This window comes from Salmo trutta, chromosome 3 (genome assembly GCF_901001165.1).
Source record: "Salmo trutta chromosome 3, fSalTru1.1, whole genome shotgun sequence".
Taxonomy (NCBI): domain Eukaryota; kingdom Metazoa; phylum Chordata; class Actinopteri; order Salmoniformes; family Salmonidae; genus Salmo; species Salmo trutta.
In genome coordinates this window covers 10,111,777-10,134,332 of record NC_042959.1, presented here as the reverse complement: position 1 = coordinate 10,134,332, position 22,556 = coordinate 10,111,777, and the positions used below count along the sequence as shown (strand labels likewise).

General features: G+C 42.8%; 2 protein-coding genes and 2 long non-coding RNA genes across 5 annotated transcripts in view; 2 read left to right on the top strand and 2 right to left on the bottom strand.

Annotated features, from left to right (window-relative positions):
• LOC115167995 (androgen receptor) overlaps nucleotides 1-3,089 on the bottom strand; it is a 34,864-nt gene extending 31,775 nt beyond the window's left edge. The window contains exon 1 of the mRNA XM_029722826.1: nucleotides 1,977-3,089. Within this exon, the coding sequence (XP_029578686.1) occupies nucleotides 1,977-2,815 (839 nt within the window). The 5' untranslated portion in view covers nucleotides 2,816-3,089. The remainder of the gene's footprint in view (nucleotides 1-1,976) is intronic.
• Nucleotides 3,060-7,257, top strand: LOC115168002 (uncharacterized). The gene is made up of 2 exons (XR_003870606.1): nucleotides 3,060-3,138; nucleotides 6,844-7,257. It is a non-coding gene; the product is annotated as an uncharacterized LOC115168002 (long non-coding RNA).
• On the bottom strand, nucleotides 6,401-21,987 carry LOC115167985 (moesin). Of its 2 annotated transcripts, XM_029722803.1 has the most exons (15): nucleotides 21,807-21,987; nucleotides 20,551-20,601; nucleotides 19,416-19,499; nucleotides 19,217-19,312; nucleotides 18,811-18,933; nucleotides 15,485-15,636; nucleotides 15,034-15,117; nucleotides 13,320-13,466; nucleotides 12,398-12,494; nucleotides 12,087-12,250; nucleotides 11,858-11,988; nucleotides 11,548-11,699; nucleotides 10,814-10,897; nucleotides 10,037-10,186; nucleotides 6,401-6,567 (listed from the first exon to the last, which is right to left on the bottom strand). In XM_029722803.1, exons 1-15 carry the CDS (start codon nucleotides 21,813-21,815, stop codon nucleotides 6,403-6,405), a joined length of 1,689 nt encoding a protein of 562 aa, XP_029578663.1. In that variant the 5' UTR covers nucleotides 21,816-21,987; the 3' UTR covers nucleotides 6,401-6,402. The 2 variants fall into 2 exon arrangements, with proteins under 2 accessions (XP_029578663.1, XP_029578672.1); XM_029722812.1 differs by lacking the exon at nucleotides 20,551-20,601.
• Nucleotides 20,312-22,350, top strand: LOC115168007 (uncharacterized). The gene is made up of 2 exons (XR_003870607.1): nucleotides 20,312-20,628; nucleotides 21,962-22,350. It is a non-coding gene; the product is annotated as an uncharacterized LOC115168007 (long non-coding RNA).
• The last annotated feature ends 206 nt before the right edge of the window (nucleotides 22,351-22,556 follow it).

The window sequence follows — 22,556 nt, the reverse complement described above, 5'->3', positions numbered from 1 at the left end:
CAGCTGCAGTCTGTCCTCTCCAGCAAGGGGATATTGTAGTGAGTCTCTGTGGCAGCTGGTGCAGGGAATTAGGTCACCTGTTAAAATGGATATTCACTAACATGCTTACCACACCGATCCTGTCGCCTGCACAAGCGTTGCAAAATATATTTACACACACGTTATTCAATCATTGCACCCACACAGCTCGCGCACGTCAACGAGCCTCTGCATAGCCAGGCGCTAAAATAGAACTTGGTTCTATTTGTGACGCTTGTCGCACTTTAAGTCCAGCCTCTCCCATCTCCTCATTGGCTTTTAGGAGCATACAGTGAGGGAAAAAAGTATTTGATCCCCTGCTGATTTTGTACATTTGCCCACTGACAAAGAAATGATCAGTCTATAATTTTAATGGTAGATGCTTGGCGATGGTCTTGTAGCCCATTCCAGCCTTGTGTAGGTCTACAATCTTGTCTCTGACATCCTTGGAGAGCTCTTTGGTCTTGGCCATGGTGGAGAGTTTGGAATCTGATTGATTGATTGCTTCTGTAGACAGGTGTCTTTTATACAGGTAACAAACTGAGATTAGGAGCACTCCCTTTAAGAGTGTACTCCTAATCTCAGTTTGTTACCTGCATAAAAGACACCTGTCTACAGAAGCAATCAATCAGCTTGTTGTTATTCTGTCTCTCACTGTTCAAATAAACCTAACATTAAAATTATAAACTGATCATTTGTCACGTCCTGACCAGTAAAAGAGGTTGTTTGTTATTGTAGTTTGGTCAGGGTGTGGCAGGGGGTGTTTGTTTTATGTGTTTCGGGGGTTTTGGTATATGTTCTATGTTAGTATATTTCTATGTCCGTGTCTTGTTTTTCTATTTCTATGTTCAGGGTTTTTCTTTGACCTTCAATTGGAGGCAGCTGTTTCTTGTTGCCTCTGATTGGAGGTCCTATTTAGTAGAGGTTTTTCAGCTTGTGTTTGTGGGTGGTTGTTTCCTGTTTAGTGTTTGTTGCACCTGACAAGACTGTTTTCGTTGTTCTTTTTGTTCAGTGTTCATTTTAATTTAATAAAGAGAAAATGAGCATTCACGTACCCGCTGCATTTTGGTCCAATTCATACGACGCCAGTGACATTTCTTTGTCAGTGGGCAAACGTACAAAATCAGCAGGGGATCAAATACTTTTTTCCCCTCACTGTATGCCCATGCGTCATCTCCTCATTGGTTTTTAGGAACATATACCCACGTGGGTGATTGAAAGATGAACTGAGGTCCACACTCCAGCGCAGTTGGTAGTGGTAATGCACCTTAAAGTTGGTTGCCAACTGCCATATCAAGTCCAAAAAAGAAGAAAAAGCCTGAAGTAGGATAGATTACTAGAAACTCTCGGTTTACCCTTTTATCGTTGGATTAATTGTCGGAGTAGAGGACCTTGTGCATTTCAGATAAAATAACAACCCAATGTTTATATCACAGGACAAATTAGCTAGCAACAGCAAGCTAGCTAGCTATTGCCATAAATGTTTAATTATTTTCGACCTGTCCCCAAATTAATATAGTTGGTTCAGAGTTTGTTTTGATATTTCAACTTGTGTGTCCTGATCTTGTCTGGTGTGTGGTGGACAAAATCAACATGCGTGATAGGGCATGCGGACGCACGTATGGTTTTGGTCTGGTCAGAATGTTTTTGTTTTTTTACCCTTATTTTACCAAGTAAGCTGTAAATCTGCATCTCAAATGGCAAGACGCATAGGGAATATGGTGCCATCCGGAAGCATCATAACACTTAACTCTACATAATACAGTCATACCAATATAACTGATGGCATTACAACTATTATTGAATTTGACTGATTATAACAACTGATGTTACTGTTGTTTTGTAATGATGACACAAACATAGTTAGAGAAGCTACAGTCATGTGCCTCTGGCCCGCTAGGTATTATGTGAAACAAACAAACAATTTAAATGAAATGTCTTATAAAGAGTATTTCTACCTCAAGCTGGGGTCAGCACCCATCAATCCAGAACTATCCTTCTTGATAGCGGAGTGATACACTTGGAGACCCCTTTCGCCCATCATCACACGTTGGTAATTTTGCGCCTGAACATGAAACTCCTGTGGCATCCCAGAGCCATAGTCCGTATAGTTAACCCCAGGGAACGAGGTGCAGGGAAAGGGTTTACGTGCTCCACGAGACATGCAATTTCCGTTGTCACAATATTTACAGAACCAAGATCCATCCGCCACCGGATAGGGTCGCTCATGCCCTGGTTCGAGTTTGATGTTACGGCTGCTTTGGATTTGGTCATTGAACGTCGATGTGTCCGGAAAGTCCCTACCAAACACCAGGCCTGGGGGGTCTTTACGTAATGGAGAACTTAAAGGAAACAGTTCGTCAAACTGAGAGGGCACTGCGTTACCGTTATCCAGATTCACGAACATGTCTGAGTTTTTACGGAGACCTTGGGCCATCTCCAAATCGTGCGTAGGCCTTGTCACTTTCCATTCGCTGTCCCTTTCGCGCTCCAAGGTCTGTAAAAAACCCAAGCCATTTGGTCCATAAATGTCTTGATTTACTTCGAATGATGGCCCATTTGATATAATTATGGTTTTCCTTGGCATCTGGGTGGTTAACTCTGAGGTCAAACTGGCGCCAGCTCCAAAATCCTCTGAGACGGAGAAACGGTTTCCGAGATTTGGGCCGCTGTCTGCAGAGAGCGGAGTGTTGCCCCGTCCATTATCCACTATCTCGTTAAACTGCGAACTCAAACCCAAAGACACTGACACCGCGTCACTTAATTCAGTATGTGATTTATTTGTGCCACTCTGCATTGTTGTTTTGATTCCGTCACAGACGCGCACGGTTCCAAACAAAAACGTAAATCTCTAGGTCTCCGTTTTGCACAGTAGAACCTAAAACTCGAGGAGCTACAAAAAATTTTTTTCCGTAATGTGAGAGTAGACGCAACCGTGTCAACGGAGAATCCTGCTATGTCGTTATGTCTGGCCACCACCCATAACCACATCGAACTACGGGATCCTACATTAATAACAAGTCACTTCGACGTCTCCGCGCTTTGCTCATTCGGGTGTGACCTCTCCGCAGCTCAGTGAAGGGAATGGCTGGCGCGTGTCCAAGAGGAGACTTGTGTGGGGTAAAGTGCATTATTCTCTACCGTGTTATTATGGTCTGTTTATAACACATTGTTCTAAATGTATATGGTTCTAAATCTATGTTGATCTAAATCTGTCTGTTACTTATTTGACTGTTGCTATTCTCACTGTAAAGTATATTTAAAATATATTTGTAATAAAGTTGTAGAGACAAGAGTGCTTCTGTTGCTGGTTCGTCTTATCTCCCAGTCAAAACAGTGTGTGCTCTCCTCGTCCTTCAGTGTAATAACACAACAGTGACTTGTTACAGTGCTTTTCTGACCACAGACTCTCCGGTAATGGGTTTTAAAAAAGTGATTGAAAGCTATGTCGCAACACTTGTTCCGTTTGTGTAATGGCAGCATGTCAGTTGACATACTTTTTTATTTTATTTATTTTTTAACATTTGAGTCATTTAACAGATGATCTTATCCAGAGTGAATTACAGTGCTGAGCGCATACATTGTTATACATTTTTCGTACTGGTCCTCCATGCTCTACCAACTGAGCTATACGGGACCATAAATCATAAGATTACTTCAAAGATTATATGTCACATGTTATGACAGGATTATTCATTTATGTAGCCTATATCATGCCTTGTGATAGAGGTTTGTAGGAAAGTGTTATCAAACATTGAGTGTAAATGGGTCAAGTATTTTATAAACATTTTTTAATAGGCAATAGGCACTTTGCAGGTCTAGAGTACATACATACCGCATGGCACCTGCAGGGTGAGTTTCTGTTGCAACTGGGATTGTTATCTTTCAACATAACTTATATTCCTTAATGAGGAAAAATGTACTTACTATGACCACCATGTTACAGTATCTTGAGATGAATGCACTAACTGTAAGTCTATCTGGATAAGAGCTTCTGCTAAATGACTCAAATGTAATGTAACTGAGCTGCTTAATGGCCTACTTCCCAAAGAAGATAACTATATTTTCCCTAGGGAGAGAATTTGTCTTCCAGAATAGTAAACCTTTCATAACACTGTAAAAAAAAGAGATGTTGATTCAACTTAAAGCAACCAGCTGCAATAGGATTGTGAGTTGGCTCAACAACATTTTTGTTCCAGCTGGTTATCTTACATGTGGAATCAATATCATTTTTTTTTTAAAGTCCTTACTGTATGTTTTCAGTCATAACAGGCCTACTGAAAAACACACACACTCCATACAAACAAATGTCAGACTTGCACGCACGCACGCACGCACACACACATAAAACAACACACTCACATCAAGTATAATAATATATGCCTAGAGTGATACAGTAGCTATATACACAGCACTCAACACATATTCAGTGTTGGTTAATAGTATTTATTGGAGTCATAGCAAAACCCTTTGCAAAGGATGTTGTACTCATTGATACAGTTGTAGTCTGAAGTTTACATACACCTTAGTCAAATACATTTAAACTCAGTTTTTCACAATTCCTGACATTTAATCGTAGTAAGAATTCCCTGTCTTAGGTCAGTTAGGATCACCACTTTATTTTAAGAATGTGAAATGTCAGAATAATAGTAGAGATAATGATTTATTTCAGCTTTTATTTCTTTCTTTCATCACATTCCCAGTGGGTCAGAAGTTTACATACACTCAATTAGTATTTGGTAACATTGCCTTTAAATTGTTTAACTTGGGTCAAATGTTTCGGGTAGCCTTCCACAAGCTTCCAACAATAAGTAGGGTGAATTTTGGCCCATTCCTCCTGACAGAGCTGGTGTAACTGAGTCAGGTTTGTAGGCCTCCTTGCTCGCACACGCTTTTTCAGTTCTGCCCACAAATTTTCTATTAGATTGGAGTGGCCATCGCAAAGCCCTGACCTCAATACCTTGACTTTGTTGTCCTTAAGCGATAACTTTGGAAGTATGCTTCGGGTCATTGTCCATTTGGAAGACCCATTTGCGACCAAGCTTTAACTTCCTGACTGATGTCTTGAGATGTTGCTTCAATATATCCACATAATATTCCTTCCTCATGACGCCATCTATTTTGTGAAGTGCACCAGTCCCTCCTGCAGCAAAGCACCCTCACAACATGATGCTGCCACCCCGTGCTTCACAGTTGGGATGGTGTTCTTCGGCTTGCAAGCCTCCCCCTTTTTCCTCCAAACATAACGATGGTCATTATGGCCAAACAGTTCTATTTTTGTTTCATCAGACCAGAGGACATTTCTCCAAAAAGTACGGTCTTTGTTCCCATGTGCAGTTGCAAACCGTAGTCTGGCTTTTTTATGGCGGTTTTGGAGCAGAGGCTTCTTCCTTGCTGAGCATCCTTTCAGGTTATGTCGATATAGGACTTGTTTTACTGTGGAAATAGATACTTTTGTACCGGTTTCCTCCAGCATCTTCACAAGGTCCTTTGCTGTTGTTTTGGGAGACAGAACGAGTCTCCTTCCTGAGCGGTATGACGGCTGCATGGTCCCATGGTGTTTATACTTGCGTACTATTGTTTATACAGATGAACGTGGTACCGTCAGGCATTTGGAAATTGGTCCCAAGGATGAACCAGACTTGTGGGGGTCTACAATTTTTTTTCTGAGGTCTAGGGTGATTTCTTTTGATTTTGCCATGATGTCAAGCAAAGAGGCACTGAGTTTGAAGGTAGGCATTGAAATACATCCACAGGTACACCTCCAATTGACTCAAATGATGTCAATTAGCCTATCAGAAGCTTCTAACGCCATGACATCATTTTCTGGAATTTTCCAAGCTGTTTAAAGGCACAGTCAACTTAGTGTATGTAAACTTCCGACTTCAACTGTACCTGTGAAATAACAGCCTAAGAAAATATTGCAATTAAGCTCAAACCCTTGCCGTCACTAATCTATCCATACCCTTCCTCTCACTAATCTATCCATACAGAAAAATATGGTTTTCATGCTATATCAGCTAATAATTATTTTGCATAGATTCATTTCAAGATTACAAAAACCATGAGCAAAAGCTGCATAAATGATGATATATTATGATTAATACTATCATCACTCACTTTGATTGTGGTACTAGTAGCCTACAGTCTATAGTCCACAGAATTTTACTTGACCAAACTACAAATACTATGAAGTTGGCACTCTTTAGTCACAGGAGACAACACACTATTGGGGAGAGGCATTAATGACTTAGTAATTACACTGTACCTGCCTATATGACTCCCATTTAAATACATAGATTCAGTACAGACTCTTGTTCTCTCTCTCTCACACTCCCACACAAACACACACACCTTCTCTCTCATTCGCATTTTCTCTATCCCTCACATGGACTCAAACTCGTCGATGCGTTGCTTGGTGTTGCCCTGTCGTATCTGACGGAGGGTCCTGTACTTGTCCCGGCCGGCCTTAACGTTCTCCGCGTGGATCAGGTCGTTGGGAGTATTCTTACTGTCGTCTCGAGCGCTGGCCAACTCACTACTCAGGGCCTGAGGACAAACGGAAAACAAGGACACAAATAAACTTGTGGAGCGTCAATATAATTGTAAGGGGTGCGTAACCAGTGGCAGGGAAGTCAGAAGTAGGAGAGCAGAACTTGGTAATTGCCGGAGCAGTTTAATAGCAAAACCAACGGCATAAAAATAAGCAGATATGGGTACAAAAACCCGTCGCGCACAAGCACTTACAATAAACAATGCCACACAAAGACAAGGGGGGAACAGAGGGTTAAATACACAACAAGTAATTGAGGATATTGAAAACAGGTGTGAGGAAAAAGAAGACAAATCACATGGAAAATGAAAAGTGGATCGATGATGGCTAGAAGACCGGCGCCTCCGAGCGCCGCCCGAACAAGGAGAGGACCCGACTTCGGCGTAAGTCGTGACAATAATGTACTATACATGGAATGAATGTGTGGTACATATGTAACGCATGTGGTCTAAGAACCATAGCTCTCATTTCAGAGCTCAGGGTTTGAGGACATTTTTACATTTAGTCAGGACTGAACCCAACCATGCAGAATTATGGTTAGGTTAGGGCCACAGGTTATATGTTAAATAAGGTAGGGTCTGGCTTTTGTATCGTCAGCCGTTCATTCTGCTGGGCCTCTGTCATGGTCATGAATTAGGGTCATCTGTTAAGGTTAAAGGTCATGGAGTGTGGAAGAAGTGAAAAAATTATGGTTGTCTATCAACAATGACAAGCCACCGGTGTCTGACAACCTGGATGGGAAATGAATGAGGATAATAGCAGACGATATTGCCACTCCTATTTGCTCTATCGTCAATCTAAGCCTACTAGAAAGTGTGTCATCAGGCCAAAGTCATTCCTTGACCCAAGAATAGTAAAGCCCGTCTCCGGAGTGGCGCAGTGGTCTAAGGCAGTGCTAGCTGTGCCACTAGAGATCCTGGTTTGAGTCCAGGCTCTGTCGCAGCCGGCTGTGACCGGGAGACCCATGGAGCGGCGTATAATTGGCCCAGCGTCGTCCGGGTTAGAGGAGGGTTTGGCCGGCAGGGATGTTCTTGTACCATCACACACTAGCGACTCCTGGTGGCGGGCCAGGCGCAATGCACGCTGACACGGTCGCCAGGTGTACGGAGTTTCCTCGGCTGGCTTCCAGGTTAAGCAAGCAGTGTGTCAAGAAGCAGTGCGGCTTGGCTGGGTGGTGTTTTGGAGGACGCAAGGCTCTTGACCTTCGCCTCTCCCGAGTCCGTACGGGAGTTGCAGCGATGGGACAAGACTGTAACTACCAATTGGATAACACGAAATTGGGAAGAAAATGGGTTAAAAAAATAAGAAAATAAATAAATGAGTAGTAAATCCCCCTTTACCTACTCAAATAGCCGACCAATCAGCCTGTTACCAACCCTTATTAAACTTCTGGAAAAAATTGGTGTTTGACCAGATACAATGTTATTTTACTCTAAACAAATTGACAACAGACTTTCAGCACGCTTATAGGGAAGGACATTCAACAAGTACGGCACTTACACAAATGACTGATGATTGGCTGAGAGAAATTGATAATAAAAAGATTTTATGAGCTGTTTTGTTAGACTGCAGTGCGGCTTTTGACATTATCGATCATAGTCTGCTGCTGGAAAAAATATGTGTTATGGCTTTACACCCCCTGCTATATTGTGGATAAAGAGTTACCTGTCTAACAGAACACAGAGGATGTTCTTTAATGGAAGCCTCTCCAACATAATCCGGGTAGAATCAGGAATTCCCCAGGGCAGCTGTCTAGACCGTTACTTTTTTCAGTCTTTACTAACGACATGCCACCAGCTTTGAGTGACGTGTGTAGTGACTCACTACCACATCAACTGAAATGACTGCAACACTTATAAAGAGCTGCAGATAGTTTCTGAATGGGTGGCAAGGAATAAGTTAGTCCTAAATATTTCAAAAACTAAAAGCATTATATTTGTGACAAATCATTTACTAAAACCTAAACCTCAACTAAATCTTGTAATAAATAATGTGGAAATTGAACAAGTTGAGGTGACTAAACTGCTTGGAGTTACCCTGGATTGTAAACTGTCACGGTCAAAACATATTGATACAAAAGTAGCTAAGATGGGGAGAAGTCTGTCCATAATAAAGCGATGCTCTACCTTCTTAACAGTACTATCAACAAGGCAGGTCCTACAGGCCCTAGTTTGTCTCACCTGGACTACTGTTCAGTCGTGTGGTCAGGTGCCACATAAAGGGACCTCAGAAAATTAGAATTGGCTCAGAACAGGGCAGCACGGCTGGCCCTTAAATATACACGGAGAGCTAATCTCTCATGGCTCAAAGTGGAAGAGAGATTGACTTCACCACTACTTGTTTTTGTAAGGCGTGTTGACATGCTGAATGCACCGAGGTGTCTGTTTAAACTACTGGCACACAGCTCAGACACCCATGCATACCCCACAAGACATGCCATAAGAGGTCTCTTCACAGTCCAGAACAGACTATGGGAGGTGCACAGTACTACATAGAGCCATGACTACATGGAACTCTATTCCACATCAAGTAACTGATGCAAGCAGTAAAATTAGATTTAAAAAACAGATAAAAATACACCTTATGGAACAGCTTGGACTGTGAAGAGACACACACACACAGACATCTACACACACGTACACATGGATTTTGTATTGTAGATATGTGATAATAGAGTAGTGGCCTGAGGGAGCACAATGTGTTGTGAAAAGTGTTATGAAATGTAACCTTGGATAGGATATAGTAATCCTTCTAACCCCCCCCCCCCTAAAAGATATAGATGTACTATTGTAAAGTGGTTGTTCCACTGGATATCATAAGGTGAATGCACCAATTTGTAAGTCGCTCTGGATAAGAGCGTCTGCTAAATTACGTAAATGTAAATGTAATGTCATGTAATATTTTAAATTGTATATAACTGCCTTAATGTTGCTGGACCCCAGGAAGAGTAGGGGATCCTTAATAAATACAAATGCGTTATGGGTTAAGTTAGGGTCTGACTGTGTCTGACCTTGAGGTGGTGAGGTGTTTCTTCAGCCGTTTGTTCTTCTAGGCCTCCGTCATGGTCATGAGTTAGGGTTAATTAAAGGGCATAGGTTATGGGTTAGGGTTAATTAAAGGTTATGGGTTAGGGTTAATTAAAGGTCATAGGTTATGGGTTAAAGGGGAACTTCGCTTAAAAACATAATTTTAGTATTTGTTTCATTAGTCCACTGTTAATAGGGTCCCATAATGTTTTGCATGTCAGCAGCCAATTTTTCAAGATATTGGACTTTCAGGAAGCAAAGTGTCACCTTTGATGCCTTTTACATCGTCATCATGATGTGGTTGGTGACACTTTGCTTCATGAAAATCCAATATCTTGACAACTTGACTGCTGACATGAAAAACATTTTGGGACCGTATCAACAGTGGACTAATGGGGGGAAAAAAGTAGAGTTTCCCTTTAAGTTAGGCGTTTCTGACCTTGAGGTGTTTCTGTAGCCGTTCATTCTTCTGAGCCTCCGTCATGCGTTCCTCCTCGCTGCGGTCTCTGACCATGCCTGGTGATGTCAGCTCGGCACTGGCCTCGGCGCTGCTCTCGTCAGTCTCGTCGTGGTCCCCCTGCACAGAGTCCTGGATGTGGACACTGATGACTTTAGTCTTCAACTCCAAATCAACCTCCACCATGACCGCCAGACGACGAACACACACATGACCGCTCGAAGTGGATAACGCTATCACACACACACGCTCGCTCACACACGCTCGCTCACACACACACGCTCGCTCACACACACACGCTCACTCACACACGCTCGCTCACTCACACACGCTCACTCACACACACGCTCACTCACACACACGCTCACACACGCTCGCTCACACACACGCTCGCTCACACACGCTCGCTCACACACACGCTCGCTCACACACACGCTCGCTCACACACACGCTCGCTCACACTGAAGCACTGTGGTTAGAGGATAATGCTATCACACTCACACACTCTCACTCACACACTCTCACTCACACACTCTCACTCACATTGAATCACTGTGGTTAGATAGAGGATAACGCTATCACTCACACACTTTCACTCACACACTCTCACTCACACACACTCACTCACACACACTCACTCACACACACTCACTCACTCACACTCACTCACTCACACTCACATTGAATCACTGTGGTTAGATAGAGGGTTACGCTATCACACACACATTCATTCCTTCATTTATTAATTTATTCTTTCACCCTTTTCTGCCATCTCTTTGTATCGTCGTCCTTCTTCTGATTGACGTCCTCCAGAAGGGAGATCTTAGAGGTCAGATCAGTAGCCTGGAAAAGGAACCTTAGAATAATAAATGATTCTCCTAGTGTCCGTCTGTCTGTCTGTCTGTCTATTTGGATTTGGATTTATTATGGATCCCCATTAGCTGCTGCCAAAGCAGCAAAATTAAGGCAGTTTATACAATTTTAAAAACATTACAATACATTCACAGACTTCACAACACACTGTGTGCCCTCAGGCCCTTACTCCACCACCACATATCTACAGTACTAAATCCATGTGTATGTATAGTGCGTATGTTATTGTGTGTATGTGTGTGTATGCGTCTGTCTGTCTGTCTGTCTGTCTGTCTGTCTGTCTGTCTGTATGTCTGTATGTCTGTGACTATGTGTGACTCTATGTGTGACTCTATGTGTGACTCTGTGTGTGACTCTATGTGTGTGTAGCTGTCTGTTTGTGCATCTGTCTTTGTGTGCTGTCTGTCTGTCTGTCTGTCTGTCTGTCTGTCTGTCTGTCTGTCTGTCTGTCTGTCTGTCTGTGTGGCTTTGTGTCTGTCTGTCTCTCTGTCTCTGTCTGACTATGTGTGTGCGTGTGTGTGTGTGTGTGTGTGGCTGTGTGTGACTGTGTGTCTGTCTGTCTATGTGTGTGTGGCTGTGTGTGTGGCTGTGTGTCTGTCTATGTGTGTGTGTGTGTGTACCAGGTTCTCCATCTGGCTCTCTGACTGCTGTAGGAGGGCTGCCTTGGTCTCTTTCGCTGCCCTGCGCTCCTTCTCCAGACGCACTGCCTCCTCCTGGGCAAACGTCCTCTCCTTCTCCAGCTCCAGGGCCCTGCGAGTCCTCTCATCCAGCTCTACACACACACACACACACACACACACGCACACACACACACACGCACACACACACACACACACACACACACACACACACAGACAGAATAATATGAACACACACAAGCATGCATGCACATACAGCACACACACTGTCAGACGACAGAATGAGTCTGACCTTCCTGAGCTTTCTTGGTCTCTTCCTCAATCTGTTTCAGTCTGCCCATCAGCTCCATGGTTTCTCTGGCGATCTTCTCTGTCTCCTTCTCCGCATTCTCTCTCTTCTTCTTCTCGCTCTCAAGCAGAGCTCTGGAACGAGGGATACGAGGGATGAGTAAACACCTGCTAACAAACTCATCTCTATCACTCTCTCTCTCTCTCTCTTTTCTCCATGTCTCTGTCCTCACTTCTCCATCTGTCTCTTAGTCTTCTCCTCGCGGGCCTGGGCTTTCATCTGTTGGACCTCGATGGTGTCTGGCTTCCTCCTCCTCATGTACAGGTCATGGTTCCCCATGCACAGCGCCAGGATACGCTTGTTGATCCGTAGACGAGGGGCGTAGAACACAAAATCCTGGAACAGACTCATTTACCACAAATGTAGTTATCAGTGCCTCTTGCAAAAATGAAGTGACCTTTTTTTATACTTAACAAACAGGTACTATCAGAGGTTTGAATTATAACCAAATACACAGCAGATAAAGAAACAGAGGTGACGTACCGGGGCTTTCTTGTCCATGGGCTTTATAACAAACTTCTTGTCGTTGAAGGAAATGTTTCTGATCTCACTCCATGGGAAGCCGATCTTAGGGGTCATCCTATAAAAGAAAACACTGTAGAATAGTTCACTCCAAAATCAAAGTTTATCCAATGTTTTCAGACTTCAAAAGTAGTCTAATGTCATGATGATCTACGGAGAATTCCAATCTATACTGAACAAAAATATAAACGCAACAACTTCAAAGATTTTACTGAGTTACAGTTCATATAAGGAGATCAGTCAATAAATTCATTAGGCCCTGATCTATGGATTTCACATGACTGGGGATACAGATATGCATCTGTTGGTCACAGATACCTTAAAAAAAAGGGAGGGCCTTGGATCACAAAACCAGTCAGTATCTGGCGAGACCACCATTTGCCTCATGCAGCACAACATATTTCCTTCACATAGAGTTGATCAGGCTGTTGATTGTGGCTTGTGGAATGTTGTCCCACTTCTCTTCAATGGCTGTGTGAAGTTGCTCAATATTGGTGTGAAATGGAACAAGCTGTTGTACATGTCGATCCAGAGCATTCCAAACATGCTCAATGGGTGACATGTCTGGTGAGTATGCAGGCCATGGAAGAACTGGGACATTTTCAGCTTCCAGGAATCCTGGAATACAGATCCTTGCGACATGGGGCCGTGCATTATCATGCTGAAACATGAGGTGATGGCAGCAGATGAATGACATGACAATGGGCTTCAGGATCTCATCACGGTATCTCTGTGCATTCAAATTGCCATCGATAAAATGCAATTGTGTTCGTTGTCCGTAGTTTATGCCTTGCTCATACCATAACCCCACCGCCACCATGGGACACTGCTAAATTTACATATTGAGTTTATATTTTTGTTCAGTGTAGTTAAAGGTTCCTACTTGTCAGTGTTCTGGTATATGTTGAGGCCCAGAGCGTCTACCCCCAGCCACAGCTCTGAACCCTTCTTGTTCTTGATGCTGAAGTAGTTGACTCCATACATCTCTAGATCCTGAGCTATCTTCAGATACTCCACCATGGCATCCTCTCTGGGGACAAATTGACACAGAGACAGACACAGACACACATAGACACAGACAATCAGTGAGAAAGATGCTCTGTATGCAGCTATCATGATGCTTAGCACATTCTACATACACTGAGTGGACAAAACATTAAGGACACCTGCCCTTTCCATTACATAGACTGACCAGGTGAATCCAGGTGAAAGCTATGATCTCTTATTAATGTCACCTAAACCCTCTACAGTCTACAGACTAAACCCTGTCTATATGCCGGGGGAGGGAATTGTTTTAAGAAGGTCGTACCAGGGATCATTTAGATATTTTATTTTGAATTTTAAGACCACTTGATGTATCCAAAAAAGTATTATTATTTGATTCATATTTTAATTTGGTCTTACTGCTATTAGCAAATGCATTGAATAACAGATAGTCCCCCAAAAAATCTAAAGGAAGTTTGTTCTGAAGTGTCTGTCCTATATCTGAGAGATATAAGAAAGATCAGGAAACATTTGTTGTTGTTTTTTTACATTTTTATACATGTATTTAACCCCTTATTTTGGCACTAAACATTCTCCATATATAATTCCATACATTTTTTCAACTGGTACCGGGGGTCCTTCAGACGAGTCTTGTGAGGCCTGTGGAGCAAAACAACCAACAAAAAATGTGTATGTGTTCGTGAGACCTTTCCACAGAGGGGTCATATTAGTGTGTAGCCCAAACTGTTCGGATGCTACAGACAGAAGTTGGCAGATCGGCTGTACTGACTTCAGACGAGTACCAAGACGCTTGTGGGGGTCGTAGGGCAAAAAGGAGAAAACTATTGTGTTCGTGAGAGTCTCATCTTCCCATAGAGGGGTTTGTAGGCCAAACCGTTAGGATGCTACAGACGATTTTGTGAGATTTCTGGGATGTCTCATGGTCTTACAAACATATGCAGAAGTCCGAATGTGGTGGATTGAGACATATCCAATGCAAACAAAAGATATCTTTAGCTTAAACTGACATATTTTTCATGGGGATCTGTTTATTATGCTAATTAGATTTCCACAGGAGTGCGGACATTGACATTAGGGTTTTTTAAATCCACTTCAATTATGGGAGATGAAGGAGTGGAGACAGGTTAAAGAAGGATGTTTAAGACTTGAGACATGGATTGTGTATGTGTGCCATTCAGAGGGTGAATGGGCAAGACAAAATATTTAAGTGCCTTTGAACGGGGTCTGGTAGTAGGTGCCAGGCACACAGGTTTGGGTCAAGAACTGCAAAGCTGCTGGGTTTTTCACACTCAACAGTTTCCCATGTGTATCAAGAATGGTCCACCACCCAAAGGACATCCAGCCAACTTGACACAACTGTGGGAAGCATTGGAGTCAACATGGGCCAGCATCCCTGTGCAACGTTTTCGACACCTTATAAAGTCCATGCCCCGGGGGCGAATTGAGGCTGTTCTGAGGGCAAAAGAGGGGGGTGAAACTCAATATTAGGAAGGTGTTCTTAATATTGTGTACATCAGTGTAAAATCAGTGCAATACAAGTAAGCCAGTGTTACTTGGATTGGACTGTGAGTAGAGAGGACATGTGGTCTTACCTCAGCACTCCCTTGTGCTCCTCATGCCACACCTTTATCCTATTCTCCCACTGCTCCTTGTTCAGCTTGTGCTGCTCCAGAACCCTAAGGGTAGAGGACACGAGAAGGGTCAATTAGGAGGGTAGAGAGAAGACGGTAGCCTAGTAGTTAAGAGCGTTGGGCCGGTACCCAAAAGGTTGCTGGTTCAAATCCCGGAGCAGACTAGGTGATCCGTTGATGTGCCTTTGAGCAACGCACTTAAATCTTTCTAGATAAGAGTGTCTGCTAAATGAAATGGAATTGACCCCAACACTGATCTGAGTATGGAAGACAACAATCAGGGAGACTTGGAATAGATCTCTCTTCAAAATGATCATAGAAGATCAACAAATTCAGTGGACTGTTTCACCAGTTTAGCTTCTGTTTGTGGGCTGAGGTATGTCACACAGGGGGACAGGGAGAGACGACACACCTCTGGGGAAGCAGCTTGTCCCTGCTGAGGTAACCAGGGAAGTGGTAGTCCTTCTTGTAGTCTCCATGTTTGGTCTGAACAGAGTAGGAGGCCAACAGCACAGCTGTCTCAGGAGGACAGTAGATATCATCATTCAGGATGCCCTCCTTCACCTGCAGTGACATACATTATAAACAGTGTGTGTGTGTGTGTGTCTAACCTGTGTACATCTTAATACACATACAGTGCATTCGGAAAGTATTCAAATCCCTTGACTTTTTCCACATTATGCTACAGTACAGCCTTTTTCTAAAATAGATAAAATAAAAATGTTCCTCATAATTTTTGGGGGCAAATTAAAAACAATTCAAATATGAAATACATTATTTACATAAGTATTCAAACCCTTTAATGTGAGACTCGAAATTGAGCTCAGGTGCATCCTGTTTCCATTTATCATCCTTAAGATGTTTCTACAACTTGATTGGCTTCCACCTGTGGTAAATTCAATTTATTGGACATGTTTTGGAAAGGCACACACCTGTCTATATAAGGTCCCACAAAAACCAAGCCATGAGGTCGAAGGAATTGTCCGTAGAGCTACGAGACAGAATTGTGTCGAGGAACAGATCTGGGGAAGATGACCAAGAAACTGATGGTCACTCTTACAGAGCTCCAGAGTTCCTCTGTGGAGATGGGAGAACCTTCCAGAAGGACAACCGTCTCTGCAGTACTCCACAAATCAGGACTTTATGGTATAGTGGCCAGACGGAAGCCACTCCTCAGTAAAAGGCACATGACAGCCCACATGGAGTTTGCCAAAAGGCACTTGAAGGAGTCAGACCATGAGAAACAAGACTCTCTGGTCTGATGAAACCAAGATCGAACTCTTTGTCCTGAATGCCAATCGTCACGTCTGGAAGAAACCTGGCAACATCCCTACGGTGAAGCATGGTGGTGGCAGCACCATCCTGTGGGGATGTTCTTTAGCAGCAGGGACTGGAAGACTAGTCAGGATCGAGGGAAAGATGAATGGAGCAAAGTACAGAGAGATCCTTGATGAAAACCTGCTCCAGAGCACTCAGGACATCAGACTGGGGCAAAGGTTCACCTTCCATCAGGACAACAACCCTAAGCACACAGCCAAGACAAAGCAGGAGTGGCCTCGGAACAAGTCTGAATGTCCTTGAGTGGCCCAGCCAGAGCCCAGATTTGAACCCGATCTCTGTAGAGCCCTGAAAATAGCTGTGCAGCGATACTCCCCATCCAACCTGACAGCGCTTGAGAGGATCTGCAGAAAAGAATGGGAGAAACTTCCCAATTGCAGGTGTACCAAGCTTGTAGCACCATACCCAAGATGATGCGAGGCTGTAACCACTGCCAAGGTGCTTCAATAAAGTACTAAGTAAAGGGTCTGAATACTTATGTAAATGTGATATCTGATTTTTATTTTTAATAAATTAGCAAAAATTAGCTTTGTCATTATGGGGTATTGTATGTAGATTGATGAGAAAAAAACGGATTTAATCCATTTTAAAATAAGGCTGTAACGTAACAAAATGTGGAAAAAGTGAATACTTTCCGAATGCACTGTATGTGTAGGGGAGAGTGGGTAAGTTGAGCCACCCTTGTTTCTAGGAAACTATACACAAAATGAATCATGTGACCAAATATTTTTTCTTTGTTAATTATTCATTTTTGTTACCCCTTTTTCTCCCCAATTTCGTTGTATCCAATTGATAGTTACAGTCTTGTCTCATCGCTGCAACTCCCGTACGGACTCGGGAGAGGCGAAGGTCGAGAGCCATGCGTCCTCCGAAACCCAACCAAGCCGCACTGCTTCTTGACACAATGCCCACTTAACCCGGAAGCCAGCCGCACCAATGTGTCAGAGGAAACACCGTACACCTTGCGACCGTGTCAGCGTGCACTGCGCCCAGCCCGCCACAGGAGTCGCTAGTGCGCGATGGGACAAGGACATCCCTGCCAACCAAACCCTCCCCTAATCTGGACGACACTGGGCCAATTGTGCGCCGCCCCATGGGTCTCCCAGTCGCGGCCGGCTGCGACAGAGCCTGGACTCGAACCCAGAATCTCTAGTGAAACAGCTAGCACTGCCTTAGACCACTGCGCTACTCGGGAGGCCACGTGACCAAATATTTGTGGGCAAAAGTGGGGTTGCAACTCAATATTAGGAAAGTGTCCTCAATGTAAATCTGAATGTAGGCATACATTTAAGATATACAATATACCACACCCACATTCCATGAATTAAACTTTGACCTACCAGCACCCACTGTAACAGGACACCAGCACCAACTTACCCTGTCCCTTTGTTCAAGTTACCCAAGACCCAGGGTAAGTTGTGCCAAGAGACCACTTTTTTTGGACAAGCTATGATTTCAACACTGTAATGTTTAAATTAATATATTTACAGCAGGGATGGGCAACTTTGATGTCTGCGTACCCTCACCTGCAGTCACATCCAACCCTAGCCTTTTGAGGGCCCTACGTGGCATTTTGTTTTTAGAAATGTTCCTCTTGACAGTGGAGAGAAAATTTGACATTTTAGAGTAAATTCCTGCAATTCTACACATTTTGCCATGGGGCGTAGAGAAAATGTTGTGGTATTAAAGCAAGTTTGCTGCAATTCTTCACATTTTGCTACAGGGTGGAGAGAAATGTTTTCAGTTTTTAATATCTGAGTGACTAACAAAATTAATGTGGGCCCCACGGTCGGTTATTCGACCATGATTACTACAAGTTTAGATTACTAAGTTAGTCTAGCCAGCTATCTAAAACATTTTTGTTGACACAGGCTAATTGAGTGACTGTCAGTGACTGACATAACAAGAGAAACTGCTGATGCACAACCACATTTCTAAATTGGACCTTGTGTAAGTTGAGACCCCGACTGAGTTCCTAAAACTCACCACATTCTGAAATATACGTAGAGATCTTTGTTAGAAAGAATAATATATTTCGCTTGACGTAGTGATGCTGAATGTAAAAAATGGCTCAACATAGTCTACTCTTCCCTATGATAGCATGTTGCTATTGATCTTTGGTCTGACCTAGTATTGACTCAGTGCTCTTTATAAGAGCCTATTTTGGGATTTTCTATTCCTTTACCTTTGATATTGAACATTGCATTGTTGAGGAAGTGCTTGTAAGTAAACATTTCTCTGTACTGTTTACACCCGTTGTTTCCTGTGAACGTGACAAATTAACTTTGATTTTATGTATGTGTGTGTGCGCGTCTGTGTTTGCGCATGTAGTCGTGTGTGTGTGTGTGTGTGTGTGTGTGTGTGTGTGTGTGTGTGTGTGTGTGTGTGTGTGTGTGTGACCTGCAGGAAGAAAAGTCGTTGCGTGGCCTCTTGGATCAGTTCCTCAGCTACGTCTTCAGGGTAGAACTTGGCCCTGAACTTTATCAACAGAGGGTTCTCCCTGCGTACATCCTGAGCTGTCACCTGGGGACATTACAGCATTGCAACAACATGATTGAGTTAATAAGTGAATGAATGAGCATGGGTGTGTGTGTGTGTATGTTTACATGCATGTGTGTTTACTCTGTGTGTGTGTGTGTGTGTGTGTGTAGAGCTGGATGAGAGGACTCGCAGGGCCCTGGAGCTGGAGAAGGAGAGGACGTTTGCCCAGGAGGAGGCAGAGCGTCTGGAGAAGGAGCGCAGGGCAGCGGAAGAGGCAGTCCTGTATGTTGTTACTGTCTGAGGAGAATAGTGAGGATGTACTCACCCTCTTGTTGAGTTTGAGCCAGGTAGAGAAGCCTTTGCTGTCCTGGTACTGTAGGCCAAAGAACCAGGTCTCTCTCAGCCCGATGGTCTTCACTATCTACACAACAATGAAGAAGAAGAACACTTGTTTGTCCATAGTCAAGGGAACTTGTCTGTCCGTCCACCTGTCTGTCTGTCCGTCCGTCCGCCTGTCCACGTACCTGGTCGAAGAGTTGTTTGCCAGTGGTGCTGGGCAGGATGGCAAACTCCAGCTCAGCATCCATGGTGGTGACGCGAACATTGATCTACCAGAGGGCGTTCACATAGACACAAACTGGAGTATGAATGGGAGGAGAGAGAACTTAATAGCCTATTAAAACACATTGATAGAGTTACGGTTAGTATAAATAGGGAGTATGGTTTACAATAGGGGAAAGACATGCAGAATACACTGAACAGAAATATAAACGCAACATTCAACAATTTCAAAGATTTTACTGAGTTCAAATTTCAAATGAGGAAATCAGTCAATTGAAATAAATTAAGTAGGTTCTAATGTATGGGTTTCACATGACTGGGAATACAGATATGTATCTGTTAGTCACAGATACCTTTTAAAAAAAATGGGCCTCAGGATCTCATCACTGTATTTTTGTGCATTCAAATTGCCTTAGGTAAATTGCAATTGTGTTTGTTGTCCATAGTTTATGCCTGCCCATACCAAAACCTCACCACCACCATGGGGGACTCTGTTCACAACGTTGACATCAGCAAACCGCTCGCCCACACGACGCCATACACGTGGTCTGCGGTTGTGAGGCCGGTTGGACGTACTGCCAAATTCTCTTAAACAACGTTGGAGGCGCCTGAAATTAACATTCAGCTCTGGTGGACATTCCTGCAGCCAGCATGCAAATTGCACGCTCCCTCAAAACTTGAGACTGTGGCATTGTGTTGTGTGACAAAACTTCACATTTTGGAGTGGCCTTTTATTGTCCCCAGCACAAGGTGCACCTGTGTAATGATCATGCTGTTTAATCAGCTTCTTGATATGCCACACCTGTCAGGTGGATGGATTATCTTGGCAAAGGAGAAATGCTCATCAATAGGGATGTAAACAAATTTGTGCACATTTTTGAGAAATAAGCTTTTTGTGCGTATGGAAAATGTCTGGGATCTTTTATTTCAGCTAATAAAACATTGGACCTACACTTTACATGCGTTTATATTTTTGTTCAGTGTACTAAGGGGCTAAGCAAATTATATGTCTCTTACTATGATTGTAAAATTGTGTGCTAGGTTCTTAGTGACGGAAAAGACCCCCAAAATATAATATAATATAATTATGTTTCTTACATTTTTCTGTTCAACCTGCAGGATCATCCAATCGCAACTGGTTGTAGGGGACTACAATGAAAACATGAAGCCCACAAGGTATTTTTAAACGTTAAATATTATTTAGGGAGAATTCGCAGAACAAAATAGAGTTGAGAGTATTCTCAGAACAGGGGAAGGTTTATTCTAGGATTCCATGATCCACACAGAACAGGGGAAGGTTTATTCTAGGATTCCATGATCCACACAGAACAGGGGAAGGTTTATTCTAGGATTCCATGATCCACACAGAACAGGGGAAGGTTTATTCTAGGATTCCATGATCCACACAGAACAGGGGAAGGTTTATTCTAGGATTCCATGATCCACACAGAGTAGTGTAGGTTTATATTGTTGCTGTTGTTGATTTGATGTCACTCATGTTAGTGAAAGTTTCCACATTATGTGGACAATAAAAAAATATAGAATAAGTTCAAACCTATCCCAGGTAGCCCCCGCTAGGGTTTCTGAGGTGGTTAACAACACTGATTATGGAGCAAATTGGGATAAAGTTACGAAACAGCTGAGATCAGAGATGGCCAGGCCAACCAGGGAGGCCCATATTTAGGCCAATTATCATATGTTTAATGTTGATCACATCAGCCTATTCTGACCATGATACTTCAACCACAAAATGTATGAATGTTTCTACAAGTACAATGTTTATATTACTCAAAAGTGCTAAGATATAAAAGATTGAGTTTCAAAGTTGAGTGAACTCACTCTACTACAAGTATCCCACAGAACAATGTACTGTTGTGTTGAAACGCAAACTTTAAAAAAAACATTTGTGTCTGATGTGAGTGGTTGACAAACAAAAATGTAACTTTTAACAAACACGGTATAACTCAGGGTAGTAATACCGTAAACCTTTAAAATGGCTGGTTTCAAATTGTAATGTCATATGCACAAGTACCGTGAAATGCGTTTCTTGCAAACTCAAAACCCCAACAATGCAGTAATAAATAACAATGTAATACTAGGAAAAAAAACACAATAAATAAGAATAGGAAATGTGAAATACACAAAGGAAGTAAGCATACTATATACAATAAATAGTTTTCTAGCCCATTATTCTGTCTCACAGAGAAACAGAGACATTACTATGGGAAAAAGTTGGCCTTGTTTTACTGTCAAATGCTACATTTACACAATCTCACCCTAATCTTACACAAACAGCCACATTTTAACTTCAATCGAGATTTTATAGGATAAAAAGAGTATAAATGGATACTCACAGAAGACATTTGTAGATATTTTATCTCCTATATTATTACGTCCCTGAGAGGTTCTTATTTCGGCCTTAGCCTCTTCTCCACAGAGTCATATGAAAGTGCTTTCAATATTCACTGGGATTATGGTGAATTAAAACGAGCCATTGTTGTGTTCTCAGGACTAATCCAATGGCAGCCCAGGAATCTAACTCAAAGTGGATTAGAGCGGTGTACTAACACTTGACCCTCACAGGACCACCGCAAAATGGCGCACAAGACGTTGAATTTACATCCACCTTTAGAATACGATCATTTCATATGAGATATATGATTAGGCAATGTTGATAATATACTCTAGACTTAGCCTTAACCCTAGACCACAATGCCACTAGCCAGGGAAAAAGTGATTAGTAAATACAACACTCAAGGAATTAATTCTTGCTTCTACATTGTTGTTTTGTAAAAGACCATGTATGTCTTTTTCATTGTTCTTTTTTAATACAACATGTAATTGTTATTTTGTTAAAATAACATTTTAAGAATTGAAACAATAAATCTACTATCACCCTATGAGTAATATAGTGTAATGAACAGGCAGGGAGCAGGTCTCGAACCCTCGACCTTCAAGCCCGAAGTCCGGCGCGCTATCGACTGTGCCGCAAAAGCATGCTCGCACGGCAGAGTCGATTTCCGCGCTTATAAACCCAGGGTCGTTACACTCCTTTCAAAGAGCGCGTCCTCGCGCTAGCTTGCGACTCAACGCCTTACAGGAAC